The sequence below is a fragment of the Pantherophis guttatus genome, chromosome 1, assembly GCF_059756535.1.
Source record: "Pantherophis guttatus breed Tessera chromosome 1, ASM5975653v1, whole genome shotgun sequence".
Classification (NCBI taxonomy): Eukaryota; Metazoa; Chordata; class Lepidosauria; order Squamata; family Colubridae; genus Pantherophis; species Pantherophis guttatus.
In genome coordinates this window covers 189,421,546-189,435,501 of record NC_142063.1, presented here as the reverse complement: position 1 = coordinate 189,435,501, position 13,956 = coordinate 189,421,546, and the positions used below count along the sequence as shown (strand labels likewise).

At 42.5% G+C, this 13,956-nt stretch overlaps 1 protein-coding gene across 1 annotated transcript in view; it reads left to right on the top strand.

The window, feature by feature from the left end:
* LOC117674494 (cytochrome P450 2K1-like) overlaps positions 1–13,956 on the top strand; it is a 34,119-nt gene that overhangs the window by 8,401 nt on the left and 11,762 nt on the right. The window contains exons 3-8 of the mRNA XM_034432541.3: positions 3,833–3,982; positions 4,654–4,814; positions 5,011–5,184; positions 5,664–5,811; positions 8,984–9,168; positions 10,518–10,659. Coding sequence (XP_034288432.2) covers positions 3,833–3,982; positions 4,654–4,814; positions 5,011–5,184; positions 5,664–5,811; positions 8,984–9,168; positions 10,518–10,659 — 960 coding nt within the window. The remainder of the gene's footprint in view (positions 1–3,832; positions 3,983–4,653; positions 4,815–5,010; positions 5,185–5,663; positions 5,812–8,983; positions 9,169–10,517; positions 10,660–13,956) is intronic.

Here is a 13,956-nt window from a genome sequence, read left to right as displayed (position 1 = left end):
AGTCCCGCTTCCCTAAATCTGGTTAGGACGTTCCTCACTCTGTCCCCTAGTTGACGTTCATCCTGGGTGCTGATTAAAACGTCGTCAAAATAGGGCACCACCCCTGGGAGCCCTTGCAAGAGGCGCTCCATGGTGCTCTGAAATAGGCCAGGTGCGACGCTCACCCCAAACTGGAGCCTGGTGCATTTGAATGCACCCCTGTGAGTCACAATTGTTTGTGCCTCTGCCGTGGCGTCGTCAACGGGTAATTGTTGATAGGCCTGTGCTAGGTCTAATTTGGCAAAAAAATTTCCTGGCCCCAGGGAGTGTAGTAGATGATGCACGATCGGCACCAGATAGGCACTCGGCTTCAAAGCCTTGTTGATCGTGCACTTGTAGTCGGCGCAAATTCTGATTGAGCCATCAGATTTAACTGGGGTCACTATGGGGGTTTCCCATTTCGCATGGTCAACGGGGACCAACACCCCTTGTTTAATTAATTTGTCCAGTTCAGCATCGATCTTTGGTTTCAATGCGAAAGGCACCCGTCTGGCTTTAAGTCTTATTTGGGCTACGTTGGGGTCTAAGTTTAGGGAGATAGGGGTCCCCACATACTTGCCCAATGTGTCCCCAAAGACGTTCTGGAACTCGGTCAGGAGGCTGTCCTTCAATGACGGCTTGGACATTCGGTGGACGCCAGTGAAACCCATGCCAAGGGCTCGGAACCATCCCATGCCCAGAAGGCTGGGCAGCTGCTTCATTATGACTGTTAGCGGCAGGTCTTTTTCGAAGTCTCCGTAGGTGATTCGGAACGTGCCTACCCCTTCGACGGGGACCCGGTTCCCCTGGTAGTCTAGGATGCGCAGTCTCTGTTTGGATAGCTGGTCCTTCCGGAATGACGGCAGGATGGTCTTCAGGGTCGCCCACGACATTATGGAGAGAGCTGATCCGGTGTCGATCTCCATCGTGCATGGTTTGCCGTTGATTTCGACCACCGTGCTGACCTTGTCTTCGATTGCCGTGCTGGCCTGGTCGACGTGTATGCTGCGGCCATCTCGCGGTTCAAATTCGCGCCGTTTCCTAGCGCCGCCCTCTCTCATTGGATGCTTCTGGCGCGCTGATTCTGGTTGGCTGCGGTGCTCACGTGGTTGGTGTTTTCTGGGCAGTATGGCTCTACAGACTCGCGCCAAGTGCCCTTTTTTCTCGCAACGCCTGCAAATAGCCTCTCTGTATTTGCAGGACAGTCTATCGTGATTCCCGCCACAGCTGGGGCAGTTACGCCGGGGGCTGCCTGCCTCTTTTCTTTGGTGCTCTGTGCGGAAGACGTCCTCATCAGACTCGGACTCCGAGCTGGATCTGGCGTCTTCCCTATGCGCTGGTGTAGACTTGGGATTGTCCTTGCTGGTCAGCGGGCATTGCAGCATTTCTGCGGCTTTTGTGGAGGCTTCATGAGCCCTGGCCTCGTCTAGGGCTCTGGCAAGCGTTAGATCAGGCTTAGCGAGTAGTCGCCTTTGTAGTCTTATGTCTCGAATGCCACAGATTAGCTGCTCAAGCAGCGCATCGTCCAAGTCCCTATAGTCGCAATGTGTTGCGGCTTTACGCAGGCTCGCCATGTAAGCGCTGACCGGTTCTCCCTCTCGTTGTACGCATTGTCTTAATTGGTATCGTTGCACGAACTTGGAGGGCACGGGAGTGTAGTGAGCCTGAAGAGTTGCCATCAGGGTGTTCCAGGAAACGGTCTGGACCGGCGTTGGCTCACAAAGTGACTCTGCCATCTTGAACACGTCCGGTCCGCAGTGGCTTAGAAAGAGGGCTCTCTTCTGATTAGCGGAGAGTCCTTGCATGTCGCTGGCTTCCAGCGAGCACTCAAACCTTGTTAGGTACGAGACCCATTTTTCGCGGGCCGGATCAAAAGGCTTGGGCGGAACGTAGGCAGACATGTTCGGTATGCCTCCTGTAGTTCGCCTCGTCGCCTAGCTGAAGCTCGTGGTCTCATTGGTTCGCTTCTTGTGGCCTCAATCCCACCTTCGTCACCAAAGTTGAGGTTCGGGAATAACGAGAGGCACAAGCAAGCAAGTGACAACAGCTCTTTAATATACAGTGAGACTTCAGCAAAAACTCTGAGGCTGCAGCCCTCCTTATATACAATCCCGGAGAGGCTGTCAGCCAATCAGTAACTAAGGCAGGTTTGAAACTCCCGCTGAAATGTATCAATACATAACAAAGCCGCTATCACACCACTTCTCCTCGCTTCCTCAAGCACAAAGCCTAGGCCGTGTGCTTCCTAACCGGGCTCGCCACTGGCAAAGAGCCATGCGCCCATCAGCTTCTCAATGCTCCGTGCGCAGCATCACCCAGCCACCGGTGGGGACAGAGCAGCCAGCCCAGGGGCAGGAATGATTCCCACAGACCCCGTCACTCCTTGAGCAGGTAGGATGACGCTGAGGACTTGGAAGAGAAAAACCATGAGATTTTGCGCTCAGCGGCTGGCCCTCCAGTGGCGGCTTGAAATGCCCAACTAAAGTTGTGCTTGCCGGTGAATGTTGGTGTGGGGGCTTTGGCTGCAGCGCTGCTCCAGCCAGCTAGCTCAAGCCCAAGCTGGGCTGGCTGCTCCATCCCCACCAGTGGCTGAGCGATGTGCGCATGGGGCATGGAGTGGCTGTTGGGCGGGTGGCTCTTTGCTGGTGGCCAGCCCAGTGAGGAAGCACATGGCCTCGGCTTTGTGCTTGAGGAAGTGAGGGGGAGTGGCATGACAGCAGCTTCCCTGCTCAGCCCCGACAAGTTATGCAACCATGGTGCCTGTACCAGCATACCGAGAGAAGTAGAGAAGATTACCGCTTGCAAGCAGACAAGCAGAGGTAGCAAGTGTATGCCGCGCCATGGGAAAAATAAGAGGCCCTGTTGTCCCACAGAGCCTGCCACTGCTCGAGTGGGGGGGGGGTGAGGAGAACGGCAAGACTCAGGGAGTAGGTCAGGTGGAGCTGGCTGACTCAGGGCTACTCAGAAGCCACCCCTGCCGCTGCCAGAAGTTTGGGTACCTCGGCTTCAGATCACTCCCTCCCTCCCTCCCTCCCTCCCTCCCTCCCTCACACACACACACACACACACAAACAGATGTTGAAGAGCTCTCTTGCTCACTCTCTCTCCAAGTGCCCATGCACAGCCCATTTGAGGAAAGGACACGCACGGCTGGGTGCATTTGGCTGCAGGAGGAGGCCCGGGTGGAAGGCGGCTTTTTCGGCAGCTTCCCCCTCCCGTCTTTGGATCGCTGTGCAAGGGGGAGGCTCTGCCTTTGCAGAAACACAGCAGGCGTATTGTACGGAGGATTGGCAGGGTGGGATGCATGGCCCTCTGGGATGGAGAGCAGGGCAAGAGAAGGCTCCGAAGTTCGCTTGGGCAGTCAAGCCAGAGGGAAACTCAAAGCGTTGGGGGCTTCAGAAAGGCAGAATGTGCTTCAGAATGTGCAGCTCCTGGCTCTAACAGTGAGTGACATCAAGTTGGCCATGCCCACCTGGTCAGATGATCACCAAGCCACGCCCACCAAGCCTCGCCCACAGAACTGGTAGCAAAAAAATTTAGATTTCACCCCGTGCCACATGCATGTGTGAGAGGCGCACACGAGCAAATTGCCATGTTTTGTGATGCCGCACGCATGAGCACTCACATTTCTGGTGCTGGGCGAACCGGTTGTTACAGTATGTGACGCCCACCTCTGCCTTTCAGCCAGTACCTTGGACAGACTGGATGAAATGCTTGATCAAATTGATAGAACATATTTTAATGAAGTCATAAAACAAGAATGAGCAAAGGATGAGAAAATTATATTTCACTATCTTATCCATTTTCTCTTCAGGTCTTGTTTTTGCTCATGGTGAGCACTGGAAAGTGATGCGACGGTTTACATTATCCACATTACGGGATTATGGAATGGGCAAGAGGACCATTGAGGACAAAATCACAGAAGAGTGCAGTGTCTTAACAAAGACAATGGAGACTTATGCAGGTGGGTCAGTATACTGTAATGGAGCATCTTCTGGGATAAATGTAGAACAGAAAATAAATTCTGCAGATTATTTCAAGTGATCAAGGTACCTTTTCTAAAACAATTCTTAAACCCATTGTTTTTTCCCTATAAATATGTTTCGTTGTCCAATTTATGTTAAGTATAGTTACAGAAATGTGACTTATGGATGGAAAAGTGGTCCAGAGGACTTGAATTGTTAATTCAGTGTAATATGACAGTCTCTCATCACTCACTTCTAGACTTATTCTTCTTTAGAGACCCATCTAAGCATGAAAATGTGTTGTAAACTGGAGTTCTTGCTCCTCCCTGCTTTTGGTCAAGCTATTTGATCTTTAAAACTGCAATAATTTAATGAGGATGCATTGCAATAACTTTGCTAAATATTTTATCCTCAAGGAGTTCAATAGTTGCAAAGAAAAAATCACTGATGCATGGTCAGATATTACAGCTCTGATTCTGAGAAAATGAATTACCATTGAAATATTTTTTCATATTTTTAATATAAGTACTTCCAATGTTATCAGCACTAGCTATAGTGTTCTGTGAGCAATGCTTCCATTATATAAACTGATTTTGAGTAGAAATGGAGTAGAAAACAGATTTAATCCTAGTTTTATTCACAATTTTTTTAATCTATTGTTTTTGTCCAGGAAAACCCTTTGACATCACAAGAATTCTCACTGCTGCTGTTTCCAACATCATAGTTTCTATTCTACTTGGGAAACGCTATGAATATGAAGATGCTATATTTTTACGACTACTGAAGATAATGAGGGAAAATGTTAATCTTATAGGAAGCCCTGATGTGTTGGTAATATAATTTCATATTTGGAAAAAAAAATGCCATGAAAAACAGGCAACAGAATCTGTGTCATTCAAGCTTTGTTGAAAAGCAAAGCATGTTGCTTCCCATAGCACTGTTTTGACAAAAATATTTGAGATTTCCACCTGAAAAATTCAAAATATTCAACTTCCATAATATGTGTTTTCCTTTATCATTCTTTTAGCTATATAATTTTTTTCCCATGTTGGGGTTCCTTTTGGGTGCTCGTAAAACAATAATGAAGAATAAAAAGGAGCTCCATGATTTCATACGGACCACCTTCATAGAATATCTCCAAGACCTTGATGAAAATGACCAGAGGAATTTTATTGAATCATTTCTTGTTCGGCAAAGACAGGTAATGGATTATTTTACCCATATCTGTTATTACCAATTTATTTAAAGAAATATTTTAAAAATGAACCTTCATATATACAATCTGCAGGTTAGTTAAAATATTTCTTTCAGAAATACAGAACAAAACAAATTTCCAAAGCAATTTTAACCATTCCCTCTTCATTACTTTAGTTCAGAATCTGCAGTTACTTAAAACTACATCCAGATTGATTTCTCTCTCCATTAAAAATGCCCTAAATATTGATCCCTTTCTGGAGGAGTGGGTCCAAGTGGGGGTGAGAATGGGTGAACCCTTTGGGCCAATCGTTTCTCTTTCTGTGCAACTGTTTGATTTCCTTCTAAAAATCCAGTAAATTTGGGACAACTATAACGTCTCAGGGTGGCTATTACCCACATATGAAGTGCCCTCTTAGATTTCAGGAATATTGATCATGTGGGTAGATTGAGCTCTCTTACTAGTATTTTCTTTATACACTTCAGGAGAATATGAAGATGACACATGATGGATATTTCTGTAATGAAAATCTTATAGGTCTTGTAGATGATTTATTTGCTGCTGGTACAGACACAACATCAAACACTCTGCGCTGGGCCATACTCCTAATGATGAAGCACCCAGAAATCCAGAGTAAGCACTTTCATAATATTGGCTTGCAATAAAAATTAAAAATGACTGAAAAAGAATGGTTGGCATTTGGCACTCTACTTGAATGAAGGCAAAGTGATGAGCCAAGAATTAAGTTGCCTTAATTTGGAATGGAATGGAATGGAATGGAATGGAATGGAATGGAATGGAATGGAATGGAATGGAATGGAATAGAATAGAATAGAATAGAATAGAATAGAATAGAATAGAATAGAATAGAATAGAATAGAATAGAATAGAATACTTTATTGGCCAAATGTGATTGGACACACAATGATTTTGTCTTCGGTGCATAAGGTCACAGTATACATACAAACAATAAGCGTACATTCAAACTACATGGTAATAATAACTGTAAGATTCCAAAGGAGTAGGTAGTGGAAAAGATGGGAAGGATAATAATAATAATATAGCCAGACTACATGGGTAAATATCCTTAGACATAAGACAGTAGTGTGGTAATTAGGTATTCAGCAGAGTTTTGGCATGAGGGGGAAAAACTGTCCTTGTGTCTAGTTGTTTTGACATGCAATGCCCTATAGTAGTGTCCTGAGGGGAGGAGGTGAAACAGTTTATGTCCAGGATTTGAGGGATCTCTAGATATTATCTCAGCCCTCTTTCTGGCTCATGCAATATGCAGGTCCTGAATTTAAAGCAGGTTGATTGCAATTGTTTTTTCTGCATTCCTAACTATCCATTTAAATCAGTACCTGTCCTGTTTAGTTGTAGTACCAAACCAGGCAGTTATAGAAGTACAAATGACAGACTCAATAATTCAACTGTGCAACTATATCAACAGCTCCTGGCACAGTCTGAATCTCCTGAGTTTATGCAGGAAGTACATCCTTTGTTGTGCCTTTTAATGATAGTTCTAATGTTAGGTGTCCATTTCAAATCCTGGGAGATTATAGAACTTAGAAACTTGAAGGATTCTACTGCTGATACTGTGCTGTCAAATATAGTAAGAGGTGGTAGGATAGAGGGGCTCCTTCTAAAATCCACTTTTATCTCTACCATTTTAAGTGTTCAGCTCCAGTTTTTCCAGCTGCACCATAGTGCCAGCTATTCAACCTCCCATCTCTATACAGACTCATCATCATCTTGAATGAGGCCAATGACCACTGTATCATCTGCAAACAAAAAAACGAATACCCCCCCACCCCAAAAAAACCCAGACAAGACAACTTTGATCTCATGGAAGGTAAATAAACTAAACTTACATCACAAATGAAAATGGGTTTTAATAAACTCAAAACATTTATACCTGAGAATGTTAATCTGCAAGAAAAGAAAATCTTGTCAACTTGCTGAAAGATAGAAAACTGGGTCAGGAACATTCAGCATCAGGAAAAAGAAAGAAAAATGGAATATTAATTGATAGCAAACCACTTTCCTGGGAAGTACTAGAACAATTAAAAGATAAAGAAGGAAGAACATTAATTTTGAAATTAAGAGAAGAAGGCAAGTATGCTCCAAATACAGATAAGGAACAATTCTATGGAAGCTTCTTCCAGATGTTAATAAGGAATTGCAGAGAAGGAAGTTACCATAGAAAACATGGATAAAGTGCTAGACCTGAGCTTAATCACACCATCCCTAGAAGAAGAAAAAAATAGGACAACACTTTCATGAAAGTTTTTTCAAAATATGGATATTTGACCAATGTTGGGAGATTGAAAATCCAATAGAAGCAGAGGTGGGCTGCTGTTGGTTAGGGCCGGTTTGGTGAACAGATAGTTGCGACCTGCGGGTGTGGGTACACTCACCAGTCCCGGCGCTATCCTGTCCTATATCGCCATGTTTTTGAAGCCATTCACATGCGCGGAAGGCACCCCTGTGAGCTGGGCGAACCGGCAGCAGCCCACCACTGAATAGAAGAGAATATCGGAGAACATCAGAAAACCTTTCAGAGGTTGAAAACCCAACAGCAAGTGATTATGTTTCTTTCTGCAAGATACCAAATGTACTCAAGGATTCATATGTGCTGGATTTCTAAGGTTCTCACTATTAAAGAAATGAATCATTTTGGAGATGCAAACGAAACAGGGGACCTTATAACATCCCATCAGAAAACAGATTGAAAGAAGAAAGATGACAGCAAAAGATTAAAGGAACAGTTACATTCCTGATTAACAAAATGTAATATTTGAATAATTTTCAAATTTTTGAACGAATTAAATACTAAGAACAAAATAAATGGAGGAAATAAGTGGAGGAAAATCTCTTCTCTAAATGGAAATATTCTTACAAGGAGAAAGAAGAAGAAAAGTGCAAACACATGAGATAACAGATTAATATCATGAAATATCAAGCACAAACATACTTGGCTTCATCACCTTATTTTCTTTTTCTTTTTTAAATATTTTCTATTATTATTTTTTCTTTCAAAACAAAAACAAAAAAGAAAATAGTGCAGGTGAAATATGTTTGGATGCACTTATGCAAATTTTGAACTCTACAGAAGGTATGACTTTTATAATTGCCACTAATAATACTTCTGTATCTTTGTAATATTTCCCTCATATATGAATTTGTTCTCTATATCCTTCTGATATTTCCTCCTATAGGAATCTGCTTTGTTCCTCTAATATCTGACAACGTTCTTTCATGGTTTAGCACCAGTTCTTCAAAGAAAAAAATATTTTGTTTTTATTCAGCAATTTGGAGACTACATGACTTCTGGTGGTTTAAAAAGATTAGTACAAAAAGAACAAAATTCATAAATAACCTAAAGATCTAGAAAAACCAAAAGCCATCTAATCAGGGCTCCAACCTCAACCTATCACAAACTCCTGGGGAAAGCCAGGTCTTCAACAGTTTTCTGAATGACATCAGAGTGCCAGTAATCTCAGAAACCTATTACAAGTAGCCCATTGGGCTCACATAGGTATAATGATGCACGCAAATCACTATCTATCCTGGGCTGGGTATAATCTCTGAATGGTCTGCAAGACTTCCGTGTGTACAGTAGATGAGTATAGTCCATTTGTAAAGTAAATAATGTATGAATGACTGTTTGAAGGGCATTCATCCAAGGATCACAATCAGTGACTATTGCATCATTCAGAATTTAGAATGTATGCATTAACTTCCAATTAAAACAAAATTCAAAAAATGAATCATCTTGATACATAATATCATTTTGTTCTCCCAGGTAAGATCCAAGCAGAAATTGCAAGAGAGATTGGTGATATTCAACCAAGGACTGACCACCGAGTCAAAATGCCTTACACCGATGCTGTAATTCATGAAATTCAAAGATTTGCTAATATTATTCCCTCCAATTTGCCACATGCAACCACCATGGATATAACTTTCAAAGGCTTCTTTATCCCCAAGGTGATTAATCGGAAACCACTGTATTATATGAGATCTAGTCTGTTGTGTTCACTGGGTAGAAAAAAGTAGTCCTTGATTAATGGAATTGGCTAAATCAATTATAAGGCCACAGACTGTTATCTTATTAGAACACTTTCCATAGATATATCTCTCAAGGTGTCAATAGGAGATTTTATTTATTATTATTATTATTTTTTTTGGCATCTGGCATTCTGAAACTACCTCACCTCTTGATTCATGAGGGGTACTTTCTTCTCTTACTTTCTTCTTTTATTTCTCCCTCATCTTGGTTTGTTGCTTTATTTCCCCTCCTTGTCTTCAGTAAGCCTTTATTATTTTTTGGGTCCTGAATTTTCTTGATATTTGTTTCTTATTTTTATTTCCAAAACTAAAAAGTAAAAGTATATAATGTGCATATTCAAAATCCTTGATTTATTGTTATTTTCATTTTTAATATAATCTAAACTTCTTTTATAGCCAGACGTTGACAAGAAAACATTGGCAATTCCTCTCAAGGAGATGTTCCATAACAAAATAACCATAGGAAAAAATGAAGATATTTCCCACAATAGAGAGTAAATAGAAATGGAAAAATCCCCATTTATTTAAAAAGAAAAAGAAAACGATCAACGATATATAAAAAAGAACAATGAAACAGTTATTTTAAGAACTAGTAAAATACAAAATCCTTGGCAGTAGAAATCTGATGCAAATATAAATCAAATCAAATCAATAGTGAAGTTATCAAGGAGAAAGTATTTGCACGATAGGTTGCCATGCAGCAAAAGTGAAATTGTTTGATAATTCCAAAGCAAAGCAGTAAAAAGGACCCAGTTTGTGGGGGCAATAAGCTGACTTTGTATAAAAAAGAACACCTCTTGGAGGTGTGGGGGGGGGAAGCCCTACTAAGCAGGTATATACAAAAGTATGAAGGCTATTACTTAACGCAATAGGGCGGCATATAAATTGAACCAATAAATAAATAAATAAATAAATAAATAAATAAATAAATAAATAAATAAATAAATAAATAAATGATAAAAAGTTCACATTTATAGCCCAGCAAGGGGTGCATAAACATCATAAACATCAACCAGACGGTTAATTGAAAATGTAAATCAAATGCAAAAAGGTGATGCTTAAAAACCAAAGTGTATCTAAAGAGTATACTGACAGGAAAAGATGGAGATGGAAATATAGTTTTAATATATTTTTTAAATTGAATATTGCTCCAAGCCCAATACTTATTTCTCAATAAACACTACAAAATTCCAGGATTAATTTCCATCGCCGTGCATTAAACGGACATACTCCTTTTCATATATTGTTTTTATCCTTTCCATTTTTAGGGAATGTACATACTTCCATTGCTGACTTCTGTTCTCCATGATGAATCTCAGTGGGAGAAACCTCATGAATTCTACCCTGAACATTTTCTTGACTCTGAAGGAAAATTTGTGAAGAGGGATGCATTCATGCCATTTTCTGCAGGTACGATTCTCTGATGTCATAGATTATGTTCCATAAAAGGCAACCCTTAACACCTTGTTTGAAAAGAAAACAATCTTATACAATCTTGATCTCATAGACAGTATTTTGACAAAATTTAGGCCTCATGGACGACATGTGTGGCCAGGCTCATTCAGGGACTAGTTAAGGGTTTCGAACCTTAAACACTCAAAGAGCCATTTGGACCCGTTTCCCACAGAAAAGAAAACACCGGGAGCCACAAAACCTGGGTAGGCATGGACAGCTCGATGTCACTCACTCCCACCCAGTCACATGACCCCACCCAGTCACTATGCCTACTTAGCCAGTCATTAGGGCAGAAGACCCTTGTTAAAAAACACCAGGAACCACAAAACCCTTTTGACATCCCTCTCTCTCTTCCCCCCCACTCTCTGCATCTCTCTATGTCTCTCTCTTTCCCCCTCCCTCTCTTCCCCTCTCTCCGTATTTCTCTCTGTGTCTATGTCTCTCTCCCTCTTTCTCTCCCCCTCTCTCTGTATCTCTCTCTCTCTCTGTATCTCTCTCTATTTATCTCCCCCCCCCGATTCTGATATGAGGCATCAGGCAGGCCATGAGGTGCTCTTGCAGTGCCTTGCACAGCACAGTGAACTTTAGCACGCTTCACAATTGGGATATGGGGTCCCCTCCTCCTCCTGGAGCCCATTACGACATGGAGACACAATGCGACCCTGCCGCACTTGCCCCTAGCAACATGTTATGTAAAATGTCTAACTTGTTTATATCTTGTCTGTATCTCTACCTTCTTACATTTCTGCAAGGGTTAACAATAATACACGCCCCCTCATTTCCATAATCCTACCTGATTCCTGACTCCTCCCCTCGGATATAAAAAGGTCTCTCTGAGGTAAATCTGTGCTGTTCCAGTTGTGTATCTAAAAGAGAGAAACATAGCGTTATAGGTCTAATGATTAAAGAGGCCTAGGATCTATCCAGGTCTAAAATAAAAGCTTGAAAATAAAATACATTTTGATTAGTGAGTTATTGGGCTAGAACCATCGACTTTAACAAAATGGTAGCTAGAGGATGGTTGCCCATAACTCTGTAAAATGACTGAAACAAATGCTTACTCTGAAAATATAAACAGAGTAAACACAAGAGCCTTCACCAAGAAAATGGCTGCACAGCTGACAACCAAAGATGCCACTACAAGAACTACTTTAAATGAGGGTGAGCAAGACAACAATCAAACCTCGCTGCTCAGGAACGAGGACCAACAAGAAGAAAAATCACAAAGAGGTGATGAGCTAAGACTATCCATAATGAGGTTAATGGAGATGCCGGACAGCGAAGAAAATCTTATCGCTAAACTCCAAAACCTCTTAATAAACCGTGAAACAACTACCAAAGCATCAGCGATGATTAGAGAAATCACCACCTTAGAAAAAGTTAAGCCACCTCAGTCGGACAACCCAGAAATAGCCGAATCTGTTCCCACGCTCCCGCTCCGACGGCCATCTTGGAATGGCCAACAACCAATAGAAAGCCAATATTCAAATTTAACTCAGCAAATTAACCAAAACTTTAAAACAAACAATGAAAAACCCGAAAATCAAATACAAACCAACATGACTACAAGCAATAAAATACCAACCCTAATACCACCCAGAGAAGAAATAAACTACCACGACAAACAAAAAACACCAACCGCCTACAAATCAATTACATGGCAAGATTCGAACTCACCACCCATACTACTGCCGGAACGGGACCCAAGAAAAGAAAATCAAACCAACAACTCACTTATCCTACGACCTCCACCAGGTTTTTCTGATCATCCAGGAACCATCCTCCATGGGCCGAGACTCACCGCCGCTGCCGCCGCCGCCGCAGAGCTTTCGAACCCCAATGATCCTCGTCTTACGACCGCCTTGCCGCTGCGTCTTCTGCCTGTCATCGCCGGGGATCCAGCCACCCAGCGACAGATCCATGCATCCAGCGTAGAATCCAGGTGTGCAGGAGGTGATCCCAGCATTCCATTGGCAGGCCTGGGCCTAGGCCTAGGAGCAGCAGCCGCGAGCTCCTCACCCGACAGCTCCCAGAGCGAAATGGGCTTCGCGCATGCGCAGTACTTACCTGCAATGATAGAAAAAATTTTTTTTACTGACAGTTTTTTTTCCATTAGCCCAAGCATACCATTGCCCTACTGTGAATTCAGTCACATCCCAGACCATGCACAGCTACCCTCAGTAAGTAATTATTCTAATAATTCTGGAACACTGCCTATTAATTTTCCAAAATTACAATTAGATGGAGGAAACCTTTTAGAATGGAGTCAACAATTACAAATTGGACTTCCGGTTTCCTTGTCTTCGGCAACGGCGGTGCCTTTTGAAGCTCCGCCAGCCCCGCCGCCTGTAGAGCCGCTTCGCGACCCAGAAGCGGCTCGAAAACTTCAAAATCCTCAGGATTGCTGAAGTAGAGATCGCAGGGCACAGGTCGAGCCCCTGTAACCCCCCAGGGAATTGTTTCTGGGGAGAGAACAGGCGCAGCTCCCTCCCAACCTGCTGAAACTCCGGGCGACCTGGGACGATTCTGCTTTTGCAGAACAAGCCGGCTGCAGGAAACTCAAAGCGAAAAGAACCAGCCTTAATAAACAGCGAAACTACCTGAACCCTGAAACTTGGAAATGCAAGTATTAGCGCTTTGTTGACTTTTTAACCTGAGAAAAATGCGAATGAGTGAAAGTGCTTTGAAAAAACATGGCGCTCAGCCTTAGAGTTAATGAGCCAGCGAGTGGGGATTGATGAAGTTATCTTGCTTTGTTATAAAGTTTCCAAGTTGCTACAAAGTTGCCTTGTTTGTAATAAGAGAAACAAGTGAAAAATTTCTCCCTTTTCAATACTTGACTTTGCTTTACTTCAGCTTTTATTTGATCAAATCTGGGGGACTTTTTTAGAAGTCTTTGTGCAGGAGGGAAAGGAAAAGGAACTTCCCTCTTTAGAAAAACTAGACTACGTGGCAGGATGGCTTCAAAGAAGCAGGAAGGGAAGGCAACAGGGGGGGGATCCCCCACACACAAACATGAAACGCAGCTTCCCCCTGCTCAACAGCTACAGACTCAGAAAAAAGAATTTGATGTGGGAGATTTAAAAGAATTCATTTCTAAAATTCTGGATGATAAATTTCAAAAATCCCAACAGGAAATAGATGACAAAATTCAAAAGTCTCATCAGGAAATTATGCAGGAAATCAATGAAGTTAAAGACATGGTGAAACAGAATCAAAATAAGGTGACCAAAAAAATATCAGAAGTTGCGT